This window comes from Pogona vitticeps, chromosome 3 (genome assembly GCF_051106095.1).
Source record: "Pogona vitticeps strain Pit_001003342236 chromosome 3, PviZW2.1, whole genome shotgun sequence".
In the NCBI taxonomy this organism is placed as follows: Eukaryota; Metazoa; Chordata; class Lepidosauria; order Squamata; family Agamidae; genus Pogona; species Pogona vitticeps.
In genome coordinates this window covers 17,289,673-17,309,590 of record NC_135785.1, presented here as the reverse complement: position 1 = coordinate 17,309,590, position 19,918 = coordinate 17,289,673, and the positions used below count along the sequence as shown (strand labels likewise).

Below are 19,918 nucleotides of genomic sequence, written 5' to 3'. Positions count from 1 at the left end.
CATGGTCATAATCTGGTTTTGGTCTCAGAGTTGTCTCATGATGAAGTACTAAAGAAATACTGGCCAAAATTCTAGCTACATAAATGGCATAACCTTTGGAAACAAATTGCCCAAGTTAAGAAATCATCATAAACATTATCAGTTGCGCATTAAGTCACACAACTCAGTATGCAACTGAAAATGTCTACAGTGATTTCTTAACTTACAACGATTTGACTCCAAATTGTTATGCTATACCAGCATGACTAAGTGAGGATTTGGGCCACTAAGTGCAATTTAAGGTGGAAGGCTTATAACAGAAACATCACTGAACAGCATTTAACACGACCTTTGTGCATGCATTTCTATTTATAATTCTATGACACAGCTAACAAAATCTGTGACAAAATCTGCTCAAAAGCAGCACATCTTAGATGAGCTTTAGTAAGGAAGGATTTTATTGTTTTGTTTCCGTTATTTGTTTTTTTTAAAATCCTAAACTATGCTACATGTACAGGCCTCAAAGAAAGTACAATCAGTGGTGTTATATTGAAAAATATAAAGAGTGGAAAAATAATAGCAATTTAACCCAATGGAAATAAAACCCTCAATCCCAAGGGGTGTGTGTGTGAGAGAGAGGGCTTATTGTTTATTTATTTTATTGATAATAATGTTTTTAACCTGCCCTGTTCTGGCAGGTCTCGGGGCAAGGTACAATCAGTGGAAACCATCTAAAATAAACAGTTTGAACAATTTTAACCATTTAGAAGAATTTCACTCAGATGAAGAAAAATCCACAATCCAGCATTTCAAAATCCAAGCCAGGATCTTTGTATTTGAGCCTGCATGTAGGATCATTTCAGTCCCTCAGCCAGTAGGGTAAACCTTCTCATTGTTTAATTGAAGGGAGTTTTGGGGGTGGGGGGAAAGAAAACAAAACTTGGCACATTTTGTGAGAACGCCTTCTCTCCATCTGTGTGGGGCTGAGCTCCTCCCAGAGGCTGAACCAGCTGATGTGAGGCTTCTCTGTACCAGCCAGCTGTTCAGCACATCTGACTCTAGTCGCTCAGCTGACACAACCTCAAGGCAGCCCTTAGCCTTGTTGCTTCTCAGCCTTGAGGCCCCTTGGACTGCTAACAGCTAAATTCGCTGCTTAGATTCATTTGGGTCTTTCCTTCAGCCTGCCTGGCTTTCCAGCTTGAGAGAAAATCATGGTTGCCACTTGCTTGCACCTCACTGGATTTGCGGCTAGCTTTATAGGATGGATTGGCTTGATCGTGGCAACCTCCACTAATGACTGGGTTGTGACTTGTGGTTACACCATCACCACCTGCCGGAAGATGGATGAGCTAGGATCCAAGGGACTGTGGGCAGACTGCGTCATGGCAACGGGGCTGTATCACTGCAAGCCACTGGTGGACATCCTCATTTTACCAGGTATAGTTTTGATCTGGTTACTTCCAAAGGGCATAGAAAAAAAGGGGGGGTGCGTGGTTGGGCGGAAGCACAGCAAAATGGATGCCAGCAAATGTGGTTCCACATATTTTAAAACTAATTTTAAGTTCTTTTTAAAACTAAGGCGAGACTCAAGAGGTAAAGCCAACATTTCCTCAAGCAGAGGAAAGATGGGGTTTATTGTTGGGTATAAATAAGAAGAGAGAGAGAGAAGAAGAAGGAGATTATTGGAGTTCTGGGCAGAAGGATAGGGGTCCAGGCACATTTACTTTAATACACGCAGAAGCTGGCTAAGCATCAATTCTTATTTAAGAAAAAAAGTCACTGCAATTCCTATTATATTCTTTGATTGTGAAGAATTGCACCTCTGTTGACTTTGATGATGAAAAGCCACTCATGTTCCTCTTTAGCAGAAATTTACAAAAATTTGTAAATGAAGGGTCAGGGCACAGCTTTGGAAATGTATGGTGCCATGGTGTTTCTGGAAAATGTACTCCAGAAAAGTAACTTTTCCAAGCTATGATCAAGACAGTGATCTTATCTCTGAGAACAGCTATTCTGATCTTCACTCCCAGATTTTAGCAGCTGAGTTGGCTTTCGTATGCACTGATTACAACGTATCTAAAGTTCAAATCACTCGTGTTGCATTGAAATGCCTCAGGTTTACTCAGATGCAATGTGAACTGCCCTGATTTTTTTAAAAATTTTTGGAGATGTGACCAAATCCTACCCCAGCACCTGTTTTTGTGTGATTCTGAAAAGTCGATATCTCTGAGCCTCAGTTCACTATCTGTAAAATGGGAGTCATAGCAACCCAGGAAGCTGCAGTTCAGTACAGTTTGTAAGGATTGGCAACAGCTCACTAATGCCACTCTAATGTCTATCTGGAGATGTCAGGAATTAGAAGTAGGACTTTCTGCATGCACAGGACATGCTTTACTGGTGAAATTATGGAATTCCCAAAGATAGATGTACCTCACTGCAATGTGAGAATGGTCTGAACTGCAGAGTTCTTAACATCAGAAACGAAGAGGCAGAATCTGGAGAGCAAATTTTTGGACTACAGCTCCCAGAATCCCCTAACCAGCACAGCTAGTGGCGATGATAACTGGTGGATTTTGGATTGGTAATCCGAAACAGAACATATTTAAACTCTGCTGAACTACAGAACTGCTAAGAAGATACCCTTTCAGGATAATCTTATGAAAAAGACATTGGTGATCCAGTTATTTTACCTTTTAAGAGTGAATTTGCATTACATAGCCATATAATCCACTTAAACTACCATGACTCTGGCCGGTGGAACTCTACGAGTAGTGCCTTGTTGGGATAATAATACTTCTGTACTAGAGAGTACTAATGCAACTCCCCTGCCACATGACGGAGAATTCTAAATATCCTGCTGAACTACAAATCCCATGATTCCAGAGGAGAGCCACAACAGTTAAAATGGAATTAAACTGCTATAACGGTGTGGTGTGTGTACAATCTTTTAATTAGTCTATTGCTGTGCTTTATTAGGCTTCACTTTTTTTCCAGGAGAGATGTTTCTCTTCTTCTAATGAAACATAATTTAATAAAAGGGTAACATTTTTATTATTATTATTATTATTATTATTATTATTATTATTATTATTATTATTATTATTATTATTATTATTATTATTATTATTATTATTATTATTATTATTATTAGTAGTAGTAGTAGTAGTAGTAGTAGTAGTAGTGGTAGTGGTAGTGGTAGTGGTAGTGGTAGTGGTAGTGGTAGTAGTAGTAGTAGTAGTAGTAGTAGTAGTAGTAGTAGTAGTAGTAGCGTTATCATCATCATCATCATCATCATCATCATTAACAACTGGGACTTCCAACAAAATGTTGCAAGAATGAGAACACCTGTTCTAGGTTTCAGCTGTAAAACCAGCCAGACCCTCTTCCAGAATACTCCATTCCACCTTCTCTCCATTTTCTTTCCCCGTCTCCAATAGTGATTTAGCATTCTGTAGCAGATAAACTTTGGATAAACTTTGTAGAAAGTTTTTCTCAATTTTGAGATTATTTTCGTGAATTTTTTTTCTGTTTCTACAAACATAGAGGTTCAATAATCATGCTGATATCTTGCATGTGGGTGATACTCTTTTAGCTATAAAAATAATGTTATTCATGTCTGAGCCCTAGAAACAGAGGGAAAGATAACATTTTATGTATATAGCCCTTTAAAAATAAATAAGCCCAGTGTCACATATCAGATGTGTTTAAAGAGTTTAGAATGTCTTGTGTACAAAATCTTAAAAGACTTCTATAATGTAAGCCTGTATTTCTTTCCCTGTTAGCCTTTGATGGGCAAATTCAGAATACATCATTAGCCGTTTTGACACTTCCATAGCTGTAAGGTTAGTGCCAATTGACCTTTGAGAGTGTGCAAAAGAGCAATATTTCCACATTGGGCCATTTAAAATATCTCTTATATTGCTTTGACTTACTTTAAATCATTTCTGGTTGATAATATCTGCTGGACAGACAATAGGACAGAGCAGAATTAGTCCCTGCCTCAAGATGGTGGTGCTGGCCACTGGCTTCGATGACTTTAAAAAAAGAGGCTAACTCAGTGGTTTAAGTATCTGGCTGCAGAGGGAGAAGTTGGGAGTTCACTTTCCTGCTGTGACTACTTGGCAGGGGCTGGACTTGATGGTTCATAGGTTCCCTTCCAGTTCCGCAGTTAAAAAATTATTATAAACCCAGTAAGGAGAGGCTGGGTCAGAGAGGCATTAAAAGGCTTTTATTTTTTTTACTGCAACTGGAGAATTCTGGGAGTTACCGTCCAAAAAAGAGTAACTCTTGGGGCATGCCAATATGCAACCTCAGATTTTAGAGACAGTTTCTGAAGCCCAACTGCTGGACAGCAACAGCAGAAGAAATCTATAGCCTTCTTGCCCTACTTCAGAGCTTTCCAAAGACGTTCAGCTGGCTACTGAAACTGGATGTGACTAGCTGGGTCCTGGATGTGACAGAGCTGGAAAGGCCTTCTGTTTTTCCTGTGCTGGTGAAAACTTGTAACATGGGCAAGAGCCGGCTGGTCTTGTCTAGAGTGAGCTCCCGGGTGATTTAATGGAATAGTAGCATTGGAAGGAATTCCAAGGATCATCTTGGGATAATTCTCTACCAATAGCTACTCCTATTCAGCCCCACACCAGCTTCAGAGTTGTAGTTTTAAAAGAGGTAGCTGTGTTCATCTGTGCCAGTCTATTGGGCCAAATACATATGCCCATATTCCATGATATTATTACCTAACATATTACCTAACACATCCTCCCAAAGCATCTCCAAAAGGAGAAAAATCAGCAATCGTTTGTATAATACTTGGATATGCTAATATGTGTGTATGTATGCCAATGTATAAATAATTGTGTTGCCAAGGTAAAACCAATGGGAAAAGAAGTACAAGATAAGAGAACAACCTATTGGGTGAAGAACCAGTGGTTTAGACCCTGCATCCAAAATCAGTATAGCCATGATGACATCCAAACTCAGGCATAGAGGAAGAAGAAGCAGAGGCAGAAGGAGAAGCAGCAGAACAATAATGTAGAGAGGAATACAATGCATCCTACTAACAGTGTGGATAGGAGATCTAAGCACTGGTTGCTCAGTCTGCTGGCCAAATGCTAACCCTTGAAGGGCCAGTCCTGTGCTTCTCTCTTTCTATCAGAAAAGCCCCATGGACCAAGTTGTGGGGCTTGGGACATCTTAACCAGAAATGGTGGGATTTGGACTGCACAGCCCTTCAAGCAGAGGACTGTCCACTGCAAAGCAGGACACTTGGGTGCTTTAGACTTACAAAATCTGCTAGGTGCATCTGTGCAGGGTCCCATGTAGACTATGATAATGATCGGAAGCAGGATGAGGGACGTGTGGTCTTCTTGGTGTTCCTGAAGCTCTCATTGCCTCTCAACACTTGCTATGCAGATTAAGCACAATCAGAATTAGGGCAGGTTGACTGGCACTACATTTGCAGTTGGAAGGGCACAACCCTGCCCATTGGTCTTTGCAAATGGTCTCAGATGCATAGGCCACTTCCAGCCCTTCTTCCTTAGCCCAAAATGAACAAAAAACAGGCCAACTCAGTGTGGAACTAGCATGGCTGTCACACATTTAGGATACAGGTTCTCCTACCACTTCCTCTCTCCAATCCTTGTGTATGCTAATCTCACACAATCTAGATGCTGACAGTAAAACAGTGAAGCCCTGGGCCTTAAAACGACTAGTTAAGGTTCTGAGGCTCAGGCTACTGAGAGTGGAGTCCATGAAGACCTGTATGGCCACACATTTCTCACCCTTAGTATAAAAGGTCCCTGTGTTGTCCATGGCTTGGGGAGGAAGATGTGGTGGAAGGGCCACATATCAGTACTGGCTCCCTAAAATTATTACATGGCCAGTCTCCCATTTCTCCCAGTAGCTAAGCAGGTACAACGGGATAGTTTGTAATAAGCGCATGAAGGCAGTTGCATGTTCTGCTCTTCCTCCCTAGAACAGTCTCTCTCCTTCTGAGCATGGATATAGAAAACAAACCACAGTAGTGAGACTGTCACATACTAGAACGTTCATTCTTTGTGATATATTTGTAATTTGCAAACATGTGTGCATGTGCACATGGGCCAGGGGCCCTTTAAATGTGACACTAGGCCATGACCAGTGTTTTCCATTCCTTTTCCATAAACATCCACAGAGAAACTTTAAATTACGACTCAAAATACCACAGTATCGTTTTTGCTAGAAGGATTGCCCTTGTAGAATTCAAGACACTGGGTTCCAGCGTGTCCCACCGGCTCAGTATGTATACATGTCTTGCTCCAAATAGGAGGATGGGGCCAAATGTCTCAATCACTGTCTCCTTTCCCAGCCCCTTCTCATTTTTCATGATGAATTTTCGGAACATTAACACTGAGCACATTGGGTGTTTGGGGTAAGGCATAGAGGGTGGAGTAGTAGCATTGCAACTCATTAGACTTATTTTTGCAAAAGCCAGGGCACCAGCTGCTCACAGCCAGAAAAACAACAACCCACCTTTGACTATACCTGTCAACTTCTGTGACATCACAAGGACCTACCTCTTTGACATCAAAATGCTCTACTCTCTTGTTCTCAGATTTGGGCCTTGAAATTTCAGAGGGAAAGGTGCTGTTGACTTGGCAATGTTATGTCCTCTAGAGTAGACTGTAGTGCTACTTCCTTTGTGGTTCCAGAGCGCCTTCCAACCTTCTGTTTGGAAGCAGGGACAGACTTTCTATCCACCCTTCCAATGTGTTTTGAAGACTTGTAGGGACGGCTGAGGGGCCTGACGCCAAGGGAGGCCTGGAAGGAAAAAACAAGGAACCGGTCCTTCTCGGTGGTGGCCCCTCGACTGTGGAACACTCTTCCAACCGAAATTCCGCTGGTACCCTCGCTGGGTGTTTTCAAAAGTCAGATAAAAACTTGGCTATTTAAACAGGCCTTCCCTCCAGTCAATTAAGTGATTTCTATCCCTAGTTCTTTCTTTTTCTTTCTCCTTATGGTATGCCATCTTGGTAATGTTTTGGTTGGTAATCAATTGCTCAAATTGTAATTATAATTGTAAATAACTGTAAATTTTTATGATTTTACGTATGTATATATCGCCATGTTTTATTTGTAAGCCGCCCCAAGTAGACATTGTCTAGAGGGGCGGGGTAACAATCAAATAAATAAATAAATAAATAAATAAATAAATAAATAAATAAATAAATAAACGAACAAACAAACAAACAAACAAACAAACAAATAAATTGTAGTGGCAATTGTTTCTGATATTTGCATCTCACCATATCTACTGTAATATCTATAGCAAAATTAGTTTTAATAACAGTTAGAGCTAAGATATTTGCTTGTTATGTACATTTATATATCTTGCCCTTTCTCATAGAGTGCGAGGCAACATAAATAACACATACTGAATCTGAGAGTCTCTCTCTCTGCCTATCTATCATTTACAGCTTAAAGCATGTTCCCACATTATGAAATCTGAAAATAAAATGAAGTTTGCAATCACAAGCTAGTCTAATCCTCACAACAGTCGTATGAGATACGGTAGATTGTTCTCAGAGACACTCACTGGCTCAAGGCCAACCAAGGGGCTTCTTGGCTGACTGGGGAGCAAAACCCAATTCTCCCCAGTTCTAATCTGATGCTGTAACCTCTCAACTACAGTAGGTCTCCTATTTGTTCTTTGTTCATAAGGCCATTTTCATTGTTCTAGCAATCATCACCCTGTGCCTAGGACCAAGGAGCTGTTGGCAACCAGCAACAGCAACAACAAAACCACTTGGCTGGTTTCTTTTACTTTTGAGCCAGTTCCCAGAATAAGAAGGCAGCAAGGCCATTGTTTTTGAAGACCATGCACTGTAAGTCAGTGGTAGACAAAATGCTTTCCCAAAAAAACCTTCTATAGAAATCTCAGGAACTCTGAAGTGCATTTTTAGAAACCCAGGCTACCATTCAGCGCCTAATGCCAATTGATACCAATTTTTTTGAGAATGAAAAATGTCATTTTTCCTAGTTCTGGAAATTACCAAGAGTGACAGCTTTTGCAAGGGTGGGAGGAGCCTCACTAAGTCTCCCCAAAGTACCAAAACCTGAACCAGAAGACACTTTCAGTTTTGATTTTAAAAAAAACCACCACACACACACACACTTTATGTTTTCTGACAATTTTCTGGAATTCCTGGCCTTTTCTGAACCTGATGTGACACCCAGCAGGTGCTGGAGACAAACTATTAGCCCTCAGGCCCTCCAAAGTTGCTCATTCTGTCCTAGGCAAATAGGCAGCTTTTGGAATGAGATCAGTCTTTCAGTACTCCGAAAACCACAGGGCATTGCCCCAGAGAGGCAAGACAGCTCCATCAGTGGCTACTAGTTGCTATTGTGAAAAACCTCCATGTTTAGAGGCCGTTCACCTAGGAATTCCACTTGCTGGGACATAGACAGCAGTAAGGTAAAGGTTCCCCTTGACATTTAGTCCAGTCGTGTCTGACTCCAGGGTGTGGTGCTCATCCCCGTTTCCAAGCCATAGAGCCAGCATTTCTCCGAAGACAGTTTCCGTGGTCACGTGGCCAGCAAGACTAGACAAGGAACACTGTTACCTTCCCACTGAGGTGGTACCTATTTATCTACTTGCATTTTTACATGCTTTCGAACTGCTAGTTTGGCAGGAGCTGGGACAAGCGACACAAGCTCACTCCATTGCGTGGATTTGATCTTACGATTGCTGGTCTTCTGCCGTGCAGCACAGAGGCTTCTGCAGTTTAACCCACAGTGCCACCACGTCCCTCATAGAGAGCAATAGAGAGCCCTATTCATTTATCTCATAGGTATCTGGTGAAAATAGGCTGCTGGAGCAAGTCTCTCATTGAACAAACTCCAGCATGTCTCTTTTGGCTATAACAGGGATGGGCAAACGGTGGCCTTTTACATGTTGTTGGCCTGTAACTCCCAGCATTCCTCATGATGTGCTAGTTCGTGTTGATGGGAGCTGCAGCCCAGCAGCTACTGGCAGAGCACACTTTGCCTATTGCTGTTACAGCCTCCGGATCCACTCTGCAACCTTCACCTTTCCTTTTCTTTCCACATATTGCTTAAATTTGCTAGCTAGTGGCAAAAACACTGGAGACACATTTTCTCAGAAAGGCAAAAAAAAAAAAAACAAAAAACAATCCCTGTGGTTTGGATGCTGTGAAAGTGTAACCACTTCATATCAGAATGACTAGTGACCAGGTAGCCCAGATTACTGCCCCAAATGAATGCCAAACATTTTTATTGTATTTGGAATGCTATAAATGAGCGATAGGGGAAAATCCTAAACAGATCTTTGGAATGCTTTGTTTTTAGACTACAACTTCCAGAATTGCTGCACTTTTATCTGGAGAAAACTTGCAGAGCTGTTTGTTTGAGAAACTCAATATCAGGGATACTGATTCAGTTCAGATTCAAATGCCTTATCCTGGTCAATGGTTCATTCATGTTACAGAGAGGTGGGCTACCTAAAGTCCATTTGCAGTGCATGTAGAGGGCGTGCATTTTTGATGTTCTAAAGCAGAAAAATACCTTAATATATAATTTTTAATCCTAATCCATAATCTGAGTTGGGCTTCCCCCAACCCTGCAGTTTCCAGCTATACAGTGGTGCCTCGCTTGACGAGGATAATTTGCTCCATTCAAATCACTGTTAGCGAAATCCTCGTCAAGCGAAATTAAAAAACCCATTGAAATGTATTGAAAACTAGTTCAATGCATTCCAATGGGTGAAATACCTGCTTGTTTTGCGAAGATTCTCCATAGGGCGGCCATTTTCCGGTGCCTGTAAAGCGAGGAATCCATCCTAAAGCACAGTGGGGAGTCATTTTGCACAGCGGGTGGCTACTTTAGAGCCGCCGATCAGTTGTTTTAAAATCGTCGTCTAGCGAAAAATCGGTTCCCCAAGCAGGGAACCGACCATCTTTAAGCGAATTTTCCCCATAGGAACATTGTTTTCCGATGGCAAAAACGATCACAAAAACTTCATCGTAAAGCGGATTTGTCATTTAGCAAGGTAATCGTTAAGTGAGGCACCACTGTATTAGACTTCAATGACCACCCTTCCCTGTTGATGGACTGTACCGGTAGACAATGATGGCTGTCATTATCTTCATCTGGAGGGTGCCCGATTGGAGAAATCTGCTTCAGTAGCTAAAATCGGAGTTCTTTTTTCTCTCCCCCCTCCCCCAGGGTATGTCCAGGCATGTCGGGCACTGATGATCGCTGCTTCCGTTTTGGGACTTCCAGCTGTTTTCCTCCTGGTGACTGTTCTGCCTTGCATCCGGATGGGCCATGAGCCTGGAGTGGCCAAGTACCGGCGCTCTCAACTAGGAGGAATCCTCTTGATCCTCGTGGGTAAGATACCTGCAATCTGACCTGCTTACTTGCCTCCAATTTTATTACCAGAAAAAAAAATCAGCTTTACTGTTACGTGTGCTTACCCAGATAAAAACATGGGAAAGAAAAAGCTTCCTTGAACAGCTAATCTTTGAGAACATGCCTGATGTTAGCTAAACTGTTAGTCTCTTCTAGAGTAGACCCACTGAATCACTGGGATTTACTTATGTGTTAACACAATGATTCCCAACCTTGCTTAACCCAGGTATCCTTGGACTGGAACTCCCAGAAATCTCAGCATAGCACAGCTGGTGGTGAAGGCTTCTGGGAATTGTAGTCCAAGAATACCCAAGTTATCTAAGGTGGGGAACCACTGTGTTAACATATTGGATTTATCCCCATGCATTTTGCAGCACAGCCACTTTTTGAAAAGTGGAAACCAGGATATGCTAAGGCAGCCTTTCCCAAACCAATGGCCTCCAAGAAGTGTGGGGCTGCAACTTTTATTATTGCCATCTAGCATAGCCAAAGATCAACAATGATGGAGTTTTAACTAACCATATCTGGAAAGCATCAGGTTAGGAAAGGCTAAGCTCAGAGCCAGATGGTTCCCACTATGCTGATTGGTTCACATGATTTCCCCACCCTAGTCCCGCCCATATAGGCAGGATGTACCTCCCATCATCCTCTGCCTTGTGGCCCTCTGGAAGGCACCAGGCTGTGGAAGGCTGGTTCACACAATAATTCACCCTGTCTCAGCAGCTACGGTTTCACAGCTGCTTCACAGCTGCAGACATTGTCAATGTGAAACTGTGAAGACGTGTCCTTATGTGCCCTCCATGGCTCCATTCCCTCTCCAGGGTGCTACGCTCATATGGGTTTGGACCCTCTCGCAGCTCAGGGTCTTTCCTTCCTCATGGGCTAGGAAGACCCAGTCAGTATCAGCTGGATAACAATGAGAGTTACAGTTTTCTTAACCAGCACCTGCATTTTCTTGAGGCCTCATCTTCTCCTAACAACAAGCCTTGGTGTCTTGTTTTCACCCATTTGTTTAGCTGAGGGGGAGGCGGGGGATGGTGGAGAGGAGACAGGCTGCTTTGTGTTGCCTTGCCCTGAGGCTGGCTCTCTCCCTTGGGCAGCCAGCCAGCCTTGACATCATGCCTTATTATAGTGGACGCTAAACACAGTTGCCACCACCAAGCCAGGGGCTGGGCAAAGAACAGGTCTTGCGGCAGTGGGGAACTCAGACTGCCTGAAAAAAATCACCTCTCTCTCTCTCTCTCTCACACACACACACACACACACACACAGAGAGAGAGAGAGAGAGAGAGAGAGAGAGAGAGAGAAAGAGAGAGAGAGAGAGCTAAAACCACACCATCCAGTGCTTCCAGGTAGGCAACATTTTAGAGACTGATATGAGAAAATGATGCACATCTCTGTGTTGAATAGATAAATGTTTGGATTTTGGAGAAATGCATTTTGGAAATTCTTCAGTCATTACTTGGAAAAAGCACCAAATTTTAGAACACCTTGGAATCTAGAGGTGAACATTATGAACAGCTTCAGCTCTACGTAGTTTAATTTTTTTAAAAAAAAAGTATAAACATACTCTTTTGAGGGAACAACACCTTCTTCTCTTTCATGGGTGCGAAGTGCTCAGGCCCCTATCTCAAAACTAGAGTAGTGAGAGTTGATGGCACTTGCCCCAGATGCTAAAGTGGTTTGTTAGAATTATAGAATTGCTTTCTCCTCTCTAAAAATCCTAGTCTTATCATCGCTGTTAGGTTGTTAAATGCTGTCAGATTGCTGATTAACTGTGGCAACACTAAATAGGGTTTTCAAGGTGAGCAAGCTGTTCCACGACTGGTTTGCTATTGCCACACCCCAGTGAGTGTCCATGGCTGAGCAGGGATTTGAACTCTGTCTCTTGGGTCCTAATCCACCACTCTAGCCTCTACACCACATGGACTTTCTCTAGCCTTGTTAAAGGTGCAGAAATGCTGGACAGAAGGGTGGGCATCTGAATTATGTCACAACATCTATATCCAGTAGTCATTAACCTAGTTGGAAGATCTGAGCCCACTCTTTTTCCGGCAAGCTTCCAAGAGCTTTGTAGATTCCATGCAGTTCTCCATCATGGCTAGAGCAGGATGCAGTGCTCTTCCATCTCCTCACTGTAGAGGGAAAAATAATATGCCCAAATATTAAGTTTGCAGCGTTCTTTGACATTCATTTGGTACTTGATGTGGCATGCAATAAAAACAAAAAACACCTTAACAACATTTTAAAAACAACGACAAACTTGTAATAAAATATTAGTTAAAAAGTCAAAATTCACCTAGATTAGAATACTGGATTAAGCCTGGGAAGACCCATTTTACAATCTCTGCTAAACCGAGCCATTAAATTGTTTCCATCACTTTGAGTACCCTAGAGGAGTAGCAGAAATAATAATACTAATAGTGGTGTTATCAACAGTAGTAGTAGTAGTAGTAGTAGTAGTAGTAGTAGTAGTAGTAGTAGTAGTAGTAGTAGTAGTAAAATTAACAGTTGACACTTGGAAAATACAAACATTTAAGAAGCTGTAGAAGTAGATTGCAGTAGACCGTAAAGCCTTGTATCAAATAAAACAAGTTAGCCTTCAAGGTGCCACAAGATTCTGTTGCTTTTGCTATTTTGACATGTGTAATGGGAAACAAGACCACCATTGGTGTCAGTGTTGCTGGTGCCCATGGTAGTAGGCATGCAGAATGCATGCAGTAGAAGCCTATTGGGGGGGGGGCAGAGCCAATGCAGTCAGCTGCCTGTTACCTACCTGCTCCTCTTCTCTCTCATTCCCTTTACAGCAACACACTGTGTTTTCCCGAAAACGAGACACGGTCTTATATTAATTTTTGCTCCAAAAATGCATTCGGGCTTATTTTCAGGGGAGGTTTTATTTTACAGTCGTGTCATGTTCTTCTAGTTGCTGCACAATGCAGCACAATGGTGGAGGGCGGGGTTTCACTTAACTAGGGCTTATTTTGGGGGTAGGGCTTATATTACGAGCATCCTGAAAAATCATACTAGGGCTTGCTTTCAGGGTAGCTCTTATTTTCGGGGAAACAGGGTAGATTAAGAGTCTGGGAGTTCAGTAGGAGCGGAATCCAGTCAGGGTCTGAGCCTCTGTGCTTTGCTAAGAAGGCAGGCAGATGTAGGGTAACTCTGCAGAGCCAGAGGCTGAAATGGATTAGCAATCTAAAGGAATGGCCACCGCTGGTTTAGGGCTACCTCAAAGCTTGGAAAAGTTGTTTTTTGGTTCTTCAGAATCCCCTATGTCAAGGGTCTCTGACCCTCGGTCTGTGGTCTGGTACTGGGCCATGGCTTTGGCAGGACCGGGCCGCAGAGACAGATCTCCCACCCCTCACACACACACATCCCCATGCACAGACAGATGCACACACAACCCCCCACATGCACACACAAATGCACTCATGCCCCGCCCACGCATGCACGGGCCCACACATGTGCTGTGCCCACACACACTAAACTGGTCTGCGGTGCCAAAATTTTGAGGACCCCTGCCCTAGGCAGCATGGTGTCCAGGGTATTCTGGCAATTGTGGTCCAAAAAAGTAACTTCTTCCGGCTCTACCACTAGTTCACTCCACTGCTTGGTCAGAAGGATGGGCAAGGTTTCACTGTGTCTTCAAATCTTGAACTCTTGTGCCGTTTATTGCGGAACAGTATAGAATAAGGAGAGAAATTAAATCTGTACGTTGCACTCTAGTTTTATTGTGATTATTTATTGCTTTTATGTGACACAACTCACAATAGCACACATATTTTTGATCTTGGTTTTTTAAAATGTAATTGGGCAGTGACCATACTCAATAGTTTCAGTAAGGTCATTGCATCAGGTCTCATCAGATAATGCCCTGGAATTCTATTATATTTGAGATTAGTTTCCCTCCATTCTCCTCTTGCCCTCTAGCTGGGAAGATGAGCAACAAGCAGGGAAATCTCCCTGACTTAGTGGCTGGGACCTGAGGATGGGTAGTGTGGAAGATCAGGAGGACACCATTGGTCTTCAGCTGTTGCATTGTTAAAAATCTGGGCCACAGATTTGCAACTGCAGTACCACTACCATAATTTTGTGTAGGGCTAGAGTAGCCTTTATAAATCTAGGTCCAATAAGGGGAAGGGGAAAAGAATTTGGGTCTTGCACACTGGCTCTGGCCCTGCCACGTACTCATTGGTCAGACCTTGTGTACAGTAGACACCCCACATACACACACTTGGCATTTTCTAAAATAGCAAGAACAAAATCCATTGTTTGGAAATTCGCCAGAGGATGATGGCAGGGAGAATGGGCATGAGAAATAGGGCCACCAGGGCAGAGAGGTCACCAGGTCAGCAGCCTCCCACTTTGACAACGAAGGACCAAAACCTGAGACTAGGGCGTGATGGATTTACAGTGGTGCCCCGCATAGCGACGTTAATCCGTTCCGGATTAATCGTCGCTATGCAGAAACATCGCTAAACGGATCGAAAAACCCCATAGGAACACATTAAACTTAGTTTAATGCATTCCTATGGGGCCCTAAACTCACAGTTCAGCGATGTTCCTCCATAGCGCCGCCATTTTCACGCCCTCGGTAAGCGAGGGCAGGGCGCGAAAACACTTGTGGTGGCCATTTTGGAACCACCAATCAGCTGTTCTGTAAACATCGCAATGTGAAGATCGGTAAGTGAAACGCTTACCGATCATCGCAATGCGAGTTTTTCCCTATCTAAACATCGCAATGCGATCGCTTTTGCGATCACAATTGCGACATCGTTATGCGGATTCGTCGTTAAACGGTGTGCTCATTAAGCAAGGCACCACTGTAATGGTCCATGAAGTAGCGTGGCCAAGAGTCTGTCTCCCAGAGTCCATTGGGAAACAACTGCAGGCTGAAAAAGACAATGTACAGTGGGAAGCAAATTATGTTACTCTGAAGAAAAGAAATACTGTGTTCTAAATCTAAGAGGTAATCAGTGTATTAGCAACTACTGCTAGGTCTTTGGTAGGTGATCTGCCATATGTCAGGATTTGCCCAAATGCACGTTGCCAAGTAAACAGCACCCAAGTTCCTGAGATTTCTGGGATGAAGCCCGAGACCCCAAGAATGAGCCCCCAAACTTGATTCTGAGGGCAGAAGCTTGAGACTTGTCAACCACAGTGGAATAGTGCCACCTGCTCTTCTCTTATGCAACCCTATCTCTCCCTATGATAACCGCAGCCATTGTGTGCTGCGTTCTTTCTCTGGCTGGAGGCTCTGTAATGAGTTTTTTGCTTTCGAACTAAACATTTTTACCCCTGTTTTCTTTTCTTAGTGTTTTTCTTCCTCTTGTAACCTCAGAGCTTTGAAACGGCCTCAAGACATCTTTCAATCTGGTCTGTCAGTTCTACCAGAGGATTTGTTATTGTTTGATTGATTCTCAGATAGATTCAGTGACTAAATCCTTGCAGGAAATAAAATATTGACAGTTTTGATGGTTCTCAGATGTAGAAACCAGTGTCTTATCCCCTCTCTTTTAAAAGTATGGTTTCCAGGGGTTTGATTTTCAAAGTTCCATTGCCTTAGAGTGCCATGATTTTAATAGGGAAAGTATATATTTGGATCTTTGTGAAGCCACAGAAATTTTTACCCGAAGAGAGAATTTTTGAACCAATGCTATTGCCCACCTTCTCTCTCATGTTATTGGTCAATAGTCATGCTCGCTGAAGGACAGCGGATTCTGGGTGTGTACTCCAAAAAGGATCTTTTTCAATCTCTAGTTTTTAATGGCCAAAATCCTGTTGCTTAGTGTAGTAAATCACACTACAGAAGGCATTTCAGTTAATGGAGATCATTTGAGCCAACTCCTCTGTAAGTTCTGTTGATTCAGATGGGCCAGCTCTGAGACTTTTGTGTAGTAAGCTGCAGTAAGAGTAGGCTCATTTGAATCAACAGAACTTATGAAGGAGCTGACTCACCACTATTTAATGGGCCTACTCTAGTGCAATTTACTGTGCTAAGCAGCAGGATTTTGGCCAATAAATCATTATATGAGGAGTGTGACCTATCCAGAACACTATGCACAGTATTGATTAAAATTGTGTGCTGCCAAGTTGATTCTTACTGAGTACTCAGAAATGATTTACCATTCCCTTCTTCTGAGGATGCTCTGGTGCCATGTAGCCTGACCAAGGCTGCAAGGTCTGACTTTTCTCCTGGGAAGCCTAGTGGGGAATCAAACTCCATGGATCAGATGGTGAACTCTCCTTTGTTACAAGCTGAGTGATCACCTACTAGAGTGATCTAAGACATAGTACGACACAACTGAATGCACCATCTTAATTCCACTAATATTGCTAATAAACCATTTGTTTACAATTACTGTATATCAAATCTCAAACTCCGAACACAAATGTACATTTGCATCTTGGTCTTTATATTTCTGATTGTTTAAATTCATATGAAACTTTTATGCTTCTCTGGCCATCGGTGAAAATGATGTTTCACAAAAACTGTTTTCCCCAGCTCTGTGCGGTGTCGTGGCTACGATTTGGTTCCCAGTGAGCGCTCATCGTGAAACCATGATCATGAGTTTTGGATATTCCCTCTATACGGGCTGGATCGGATCTGCTCTTTGCCTCTTTGGTGGGTGCATCATCGTTTGCTGCTCAGGAGATGCTCAGTCATTCGGCGAGAATCGTTTCTACTATGCCTCAGGATCCAGCTCTCCTACCCATGCAAAAAGCGCCCATGTATAAAGGCCCCTGAGACTTCTTGCATCTTCATCAAATGTTTGAAACGGGTGGATGGTATGTTTGTGTGTGTTTGGGGTCTTGCATTTGCTGGCATCTTCACACGCAGGTTGACCACATCCCTTGCAGAAAAGTTAATGAAACAACCTGAAAATTTTAAAAAAGCATTAAATGTCACATGTTTGCCTTAATAAAAACCAGTAGCAAAAAATGGGCCAGGCCTGTTCTCCTGGTTCGTGTGCTTAAGAAACAGTCGAAAAACCCCCTTCCTTCCCCTTTTCCTTCCTTTTCACGACTTACCACTTGTTTTTCCCCATTCAAGGTCATCAATTTTGGCAAGGTTACGATCACAGTTAGAGAGGAAGATGTTGTACTTTTCCATCTGCACAAATGCTTTCCTTTTCATTGAATTGGGGGGGTATCTTTTTGCTTTCTCTGTTAAAAACAAAAACCACAAGGACTTTGATCACTTCTGTAACAATGTTTTTGCCTAAATGCATCAGTATGAAGGAGACAAAGCCAAAAGTTTCTAATTACAAGATAAATAATAGAACACTTGTACATAGCCTTCAATCTGTGTGGTGGGACTAATCCCATACAACCTCCCCCTCCCTGTTTTTTTTTTTGTATAGTTTCTTTTATTTTTTGACTAAATGTACTTTAAGTTTCTCTCTTTCTGTTTTTTTTACTTTCTCCCACTTAATTTGTATTCTGACATGCACTAGGGAAGTGAAACTTATCTAACTGGATGCCAGTTCAGTGAAATCCAATGAATACTGATGACGCTTGTCATGTTTCAGTGAAATACTGTACAATATATAAAAATAAATGTTGGAGTTACTACTTTATTCCCCCCCCCTCATTTTGTCTTCACGTGTGTCATCTGCTTTGTGTTAGTTTTCACTGAATTTGCCTGCTTGTGATTCTGCACAAAGTGGGTTTTTAATTATTTTATTTTTAGGCCATTATCCGGTTAAGAAAAATCACACAAGCAAGGACAATCCTACAGTGATTGCCCCTTCAAGGGGGGGGGGGGAAATGTCCATTCTATGACTGGTTATGCAAAGGAGAGCCTGATGGAAGCTGGAAAATGCTTGCATGTTGGTCCTTCCATAGTTTTGTAAGTGAGTAGAGGATTCTCATGGCACAATGGTTAAATTGGAGTACCGCAGCCAAGACTCTGCTCATTACTTGAGTTTGATCCCGACTTATTCAAGGAGTCAACTCATCCTTCCATCCTTCCATCCTTCCAGGTTAGTAAACTGAGTATCCAGCTCACTGGGGAGGGCCAATATGTAATCTGCAAAATTATAGTATAAACAGGCCAGAGAGTCCTTTAACACTATGGGGTGGTATATAAGCAGAACACTGCTTTGCTTTGCTTTGCTTTGCAGCCTTAGTGAATTGGAGTGTAAGTGTCTCTTTTATGTTGTACCTTTTAAAGAAACTCAGTGCAGGTGGAGTCTTAATTTTTTTGTATGTTTGATTGTTTTCTTTACGAATTCCTGGAAAGTTCTTACCACTAGTTGTGTGGGTGACATTTCTGGGGCATTTCCCAATCTCTGGAAGACTTAGAACTAGTGTTGTGTGAACACTCAGAAACTGTTTGAAACTTCACATATAGTAGGCTAATTTAAGCTCTGGACTTTATCCTCACAACAGCTCTGTGAATTCAGCCAAACTGAGACAGTGTGACTGACACAAAGTCATTAAGTGAGTTTCATGGATTTGAAACCAGGTTTCCTGAGTTGTATATCAACATTCTAACTCTACACTACAGTGGCTTTCCCAATCTACTGCTCCCCAAAGGTGTGTCATTACAGCTTCTGTTATCCTCAGCCAGCATCCTGTGCTGAATAAGAATTACATAAGTTCAGCAGCAGTTTTCCTTCATCAACTATGTGACACAAAATCTTACAACCTTATGTTCATTCTCAGACTAGTTTTAACAAAGTCATTCTGGTTCCCACTTCACAGATAAGGAGTTGAAACTAGTGATTACTTTCAGGATCACGACAATCCAAGAAGTTCACAGGAGAGATAAAATGTAATCTGCTTTTTGTTTACCTACCTTGTCTAACCAACCCCCCTTGTTAGTGCACAGCACTTACCTGCTTTATTTCTTCCAAGTTTTGTACATGGAATTCCCCACTGATGATAATTCATACTAACTAGACTCACACCTACTTAGCATCTACAAGGAAGTTTTATCTCAAACCTCACTAGACCATACTTGAGAGGACCTTTTTAGATAATCAGTTTTGGTTCAGGAAACCTTGTGACATTTGAAATAGCTAAAACTGTATTTGGAATAAACTATCAGGGCTACTTTTCTGGAATTTGTTACTGAAGCAGAAATTCAGTTTAGGTGTTGAAAATCTGTGGGTTTTTAGCCTGTGAAGAGGCAAGCAGAAGCACATAAGGATGACAATAGATGTGCTCTTTAACATTTGATTGGCTGTGTTGGAAAAGGGATGTCATCTATGTATGTAGGGTTTCCAACACAAGAGTAGGAACAGAATCTCTGGTCAATCAGGGTTCTTGTCTTGAGGGTCTGAGACTGTGGTTGGTGCATGTGTTGTGCACACACTGGGCACTCCTGATACTACTTCATACATTCTTATGCACCTTTAGGTGCACCAAATCCCACTGGTTTCAATGGGTTTAGTGGCATTCAGTTGAGCAGGAGACAGAGCTATCTGTGTACAATATTAAACAAACAATTAAGTTTGCAACATTGGCATTGAATATTCTGGTGCCGGATTGTCTTTGGAGCAACCATAGTTTTAGAACAAAT

At 42.2% G+C, this 19,918-nt stretch overlaps 1 protein-coding gene across 1 annotated transcript; it reads left to right on the top strand.

Annotated features, from left to right (window-relative positions):
- Positions 1-440: 440 nt before the first annotated feature.
- On the top strand, positions 441-17,969 carry CLDN11 (claudin 11). The gene is made up of 3 exons (XM_020793840.3): positions 441-1,416; positions 10,201-10,365; positions 16,895-17,969. The coding sequence occupies exons 1-3, from the start codon at positions 1,191-1,193 to the stop codon at positions 17,125-17,127; spliced, it is 624 nt and encodes a 207-aa protein (XP_020649499.1). The 5' UTR covers positions 441-1,190; the 3' UTR covers positions 17,128-17,969.
- Positions 17,970-19,918: the final 1,949 nt, after the last annotated feature.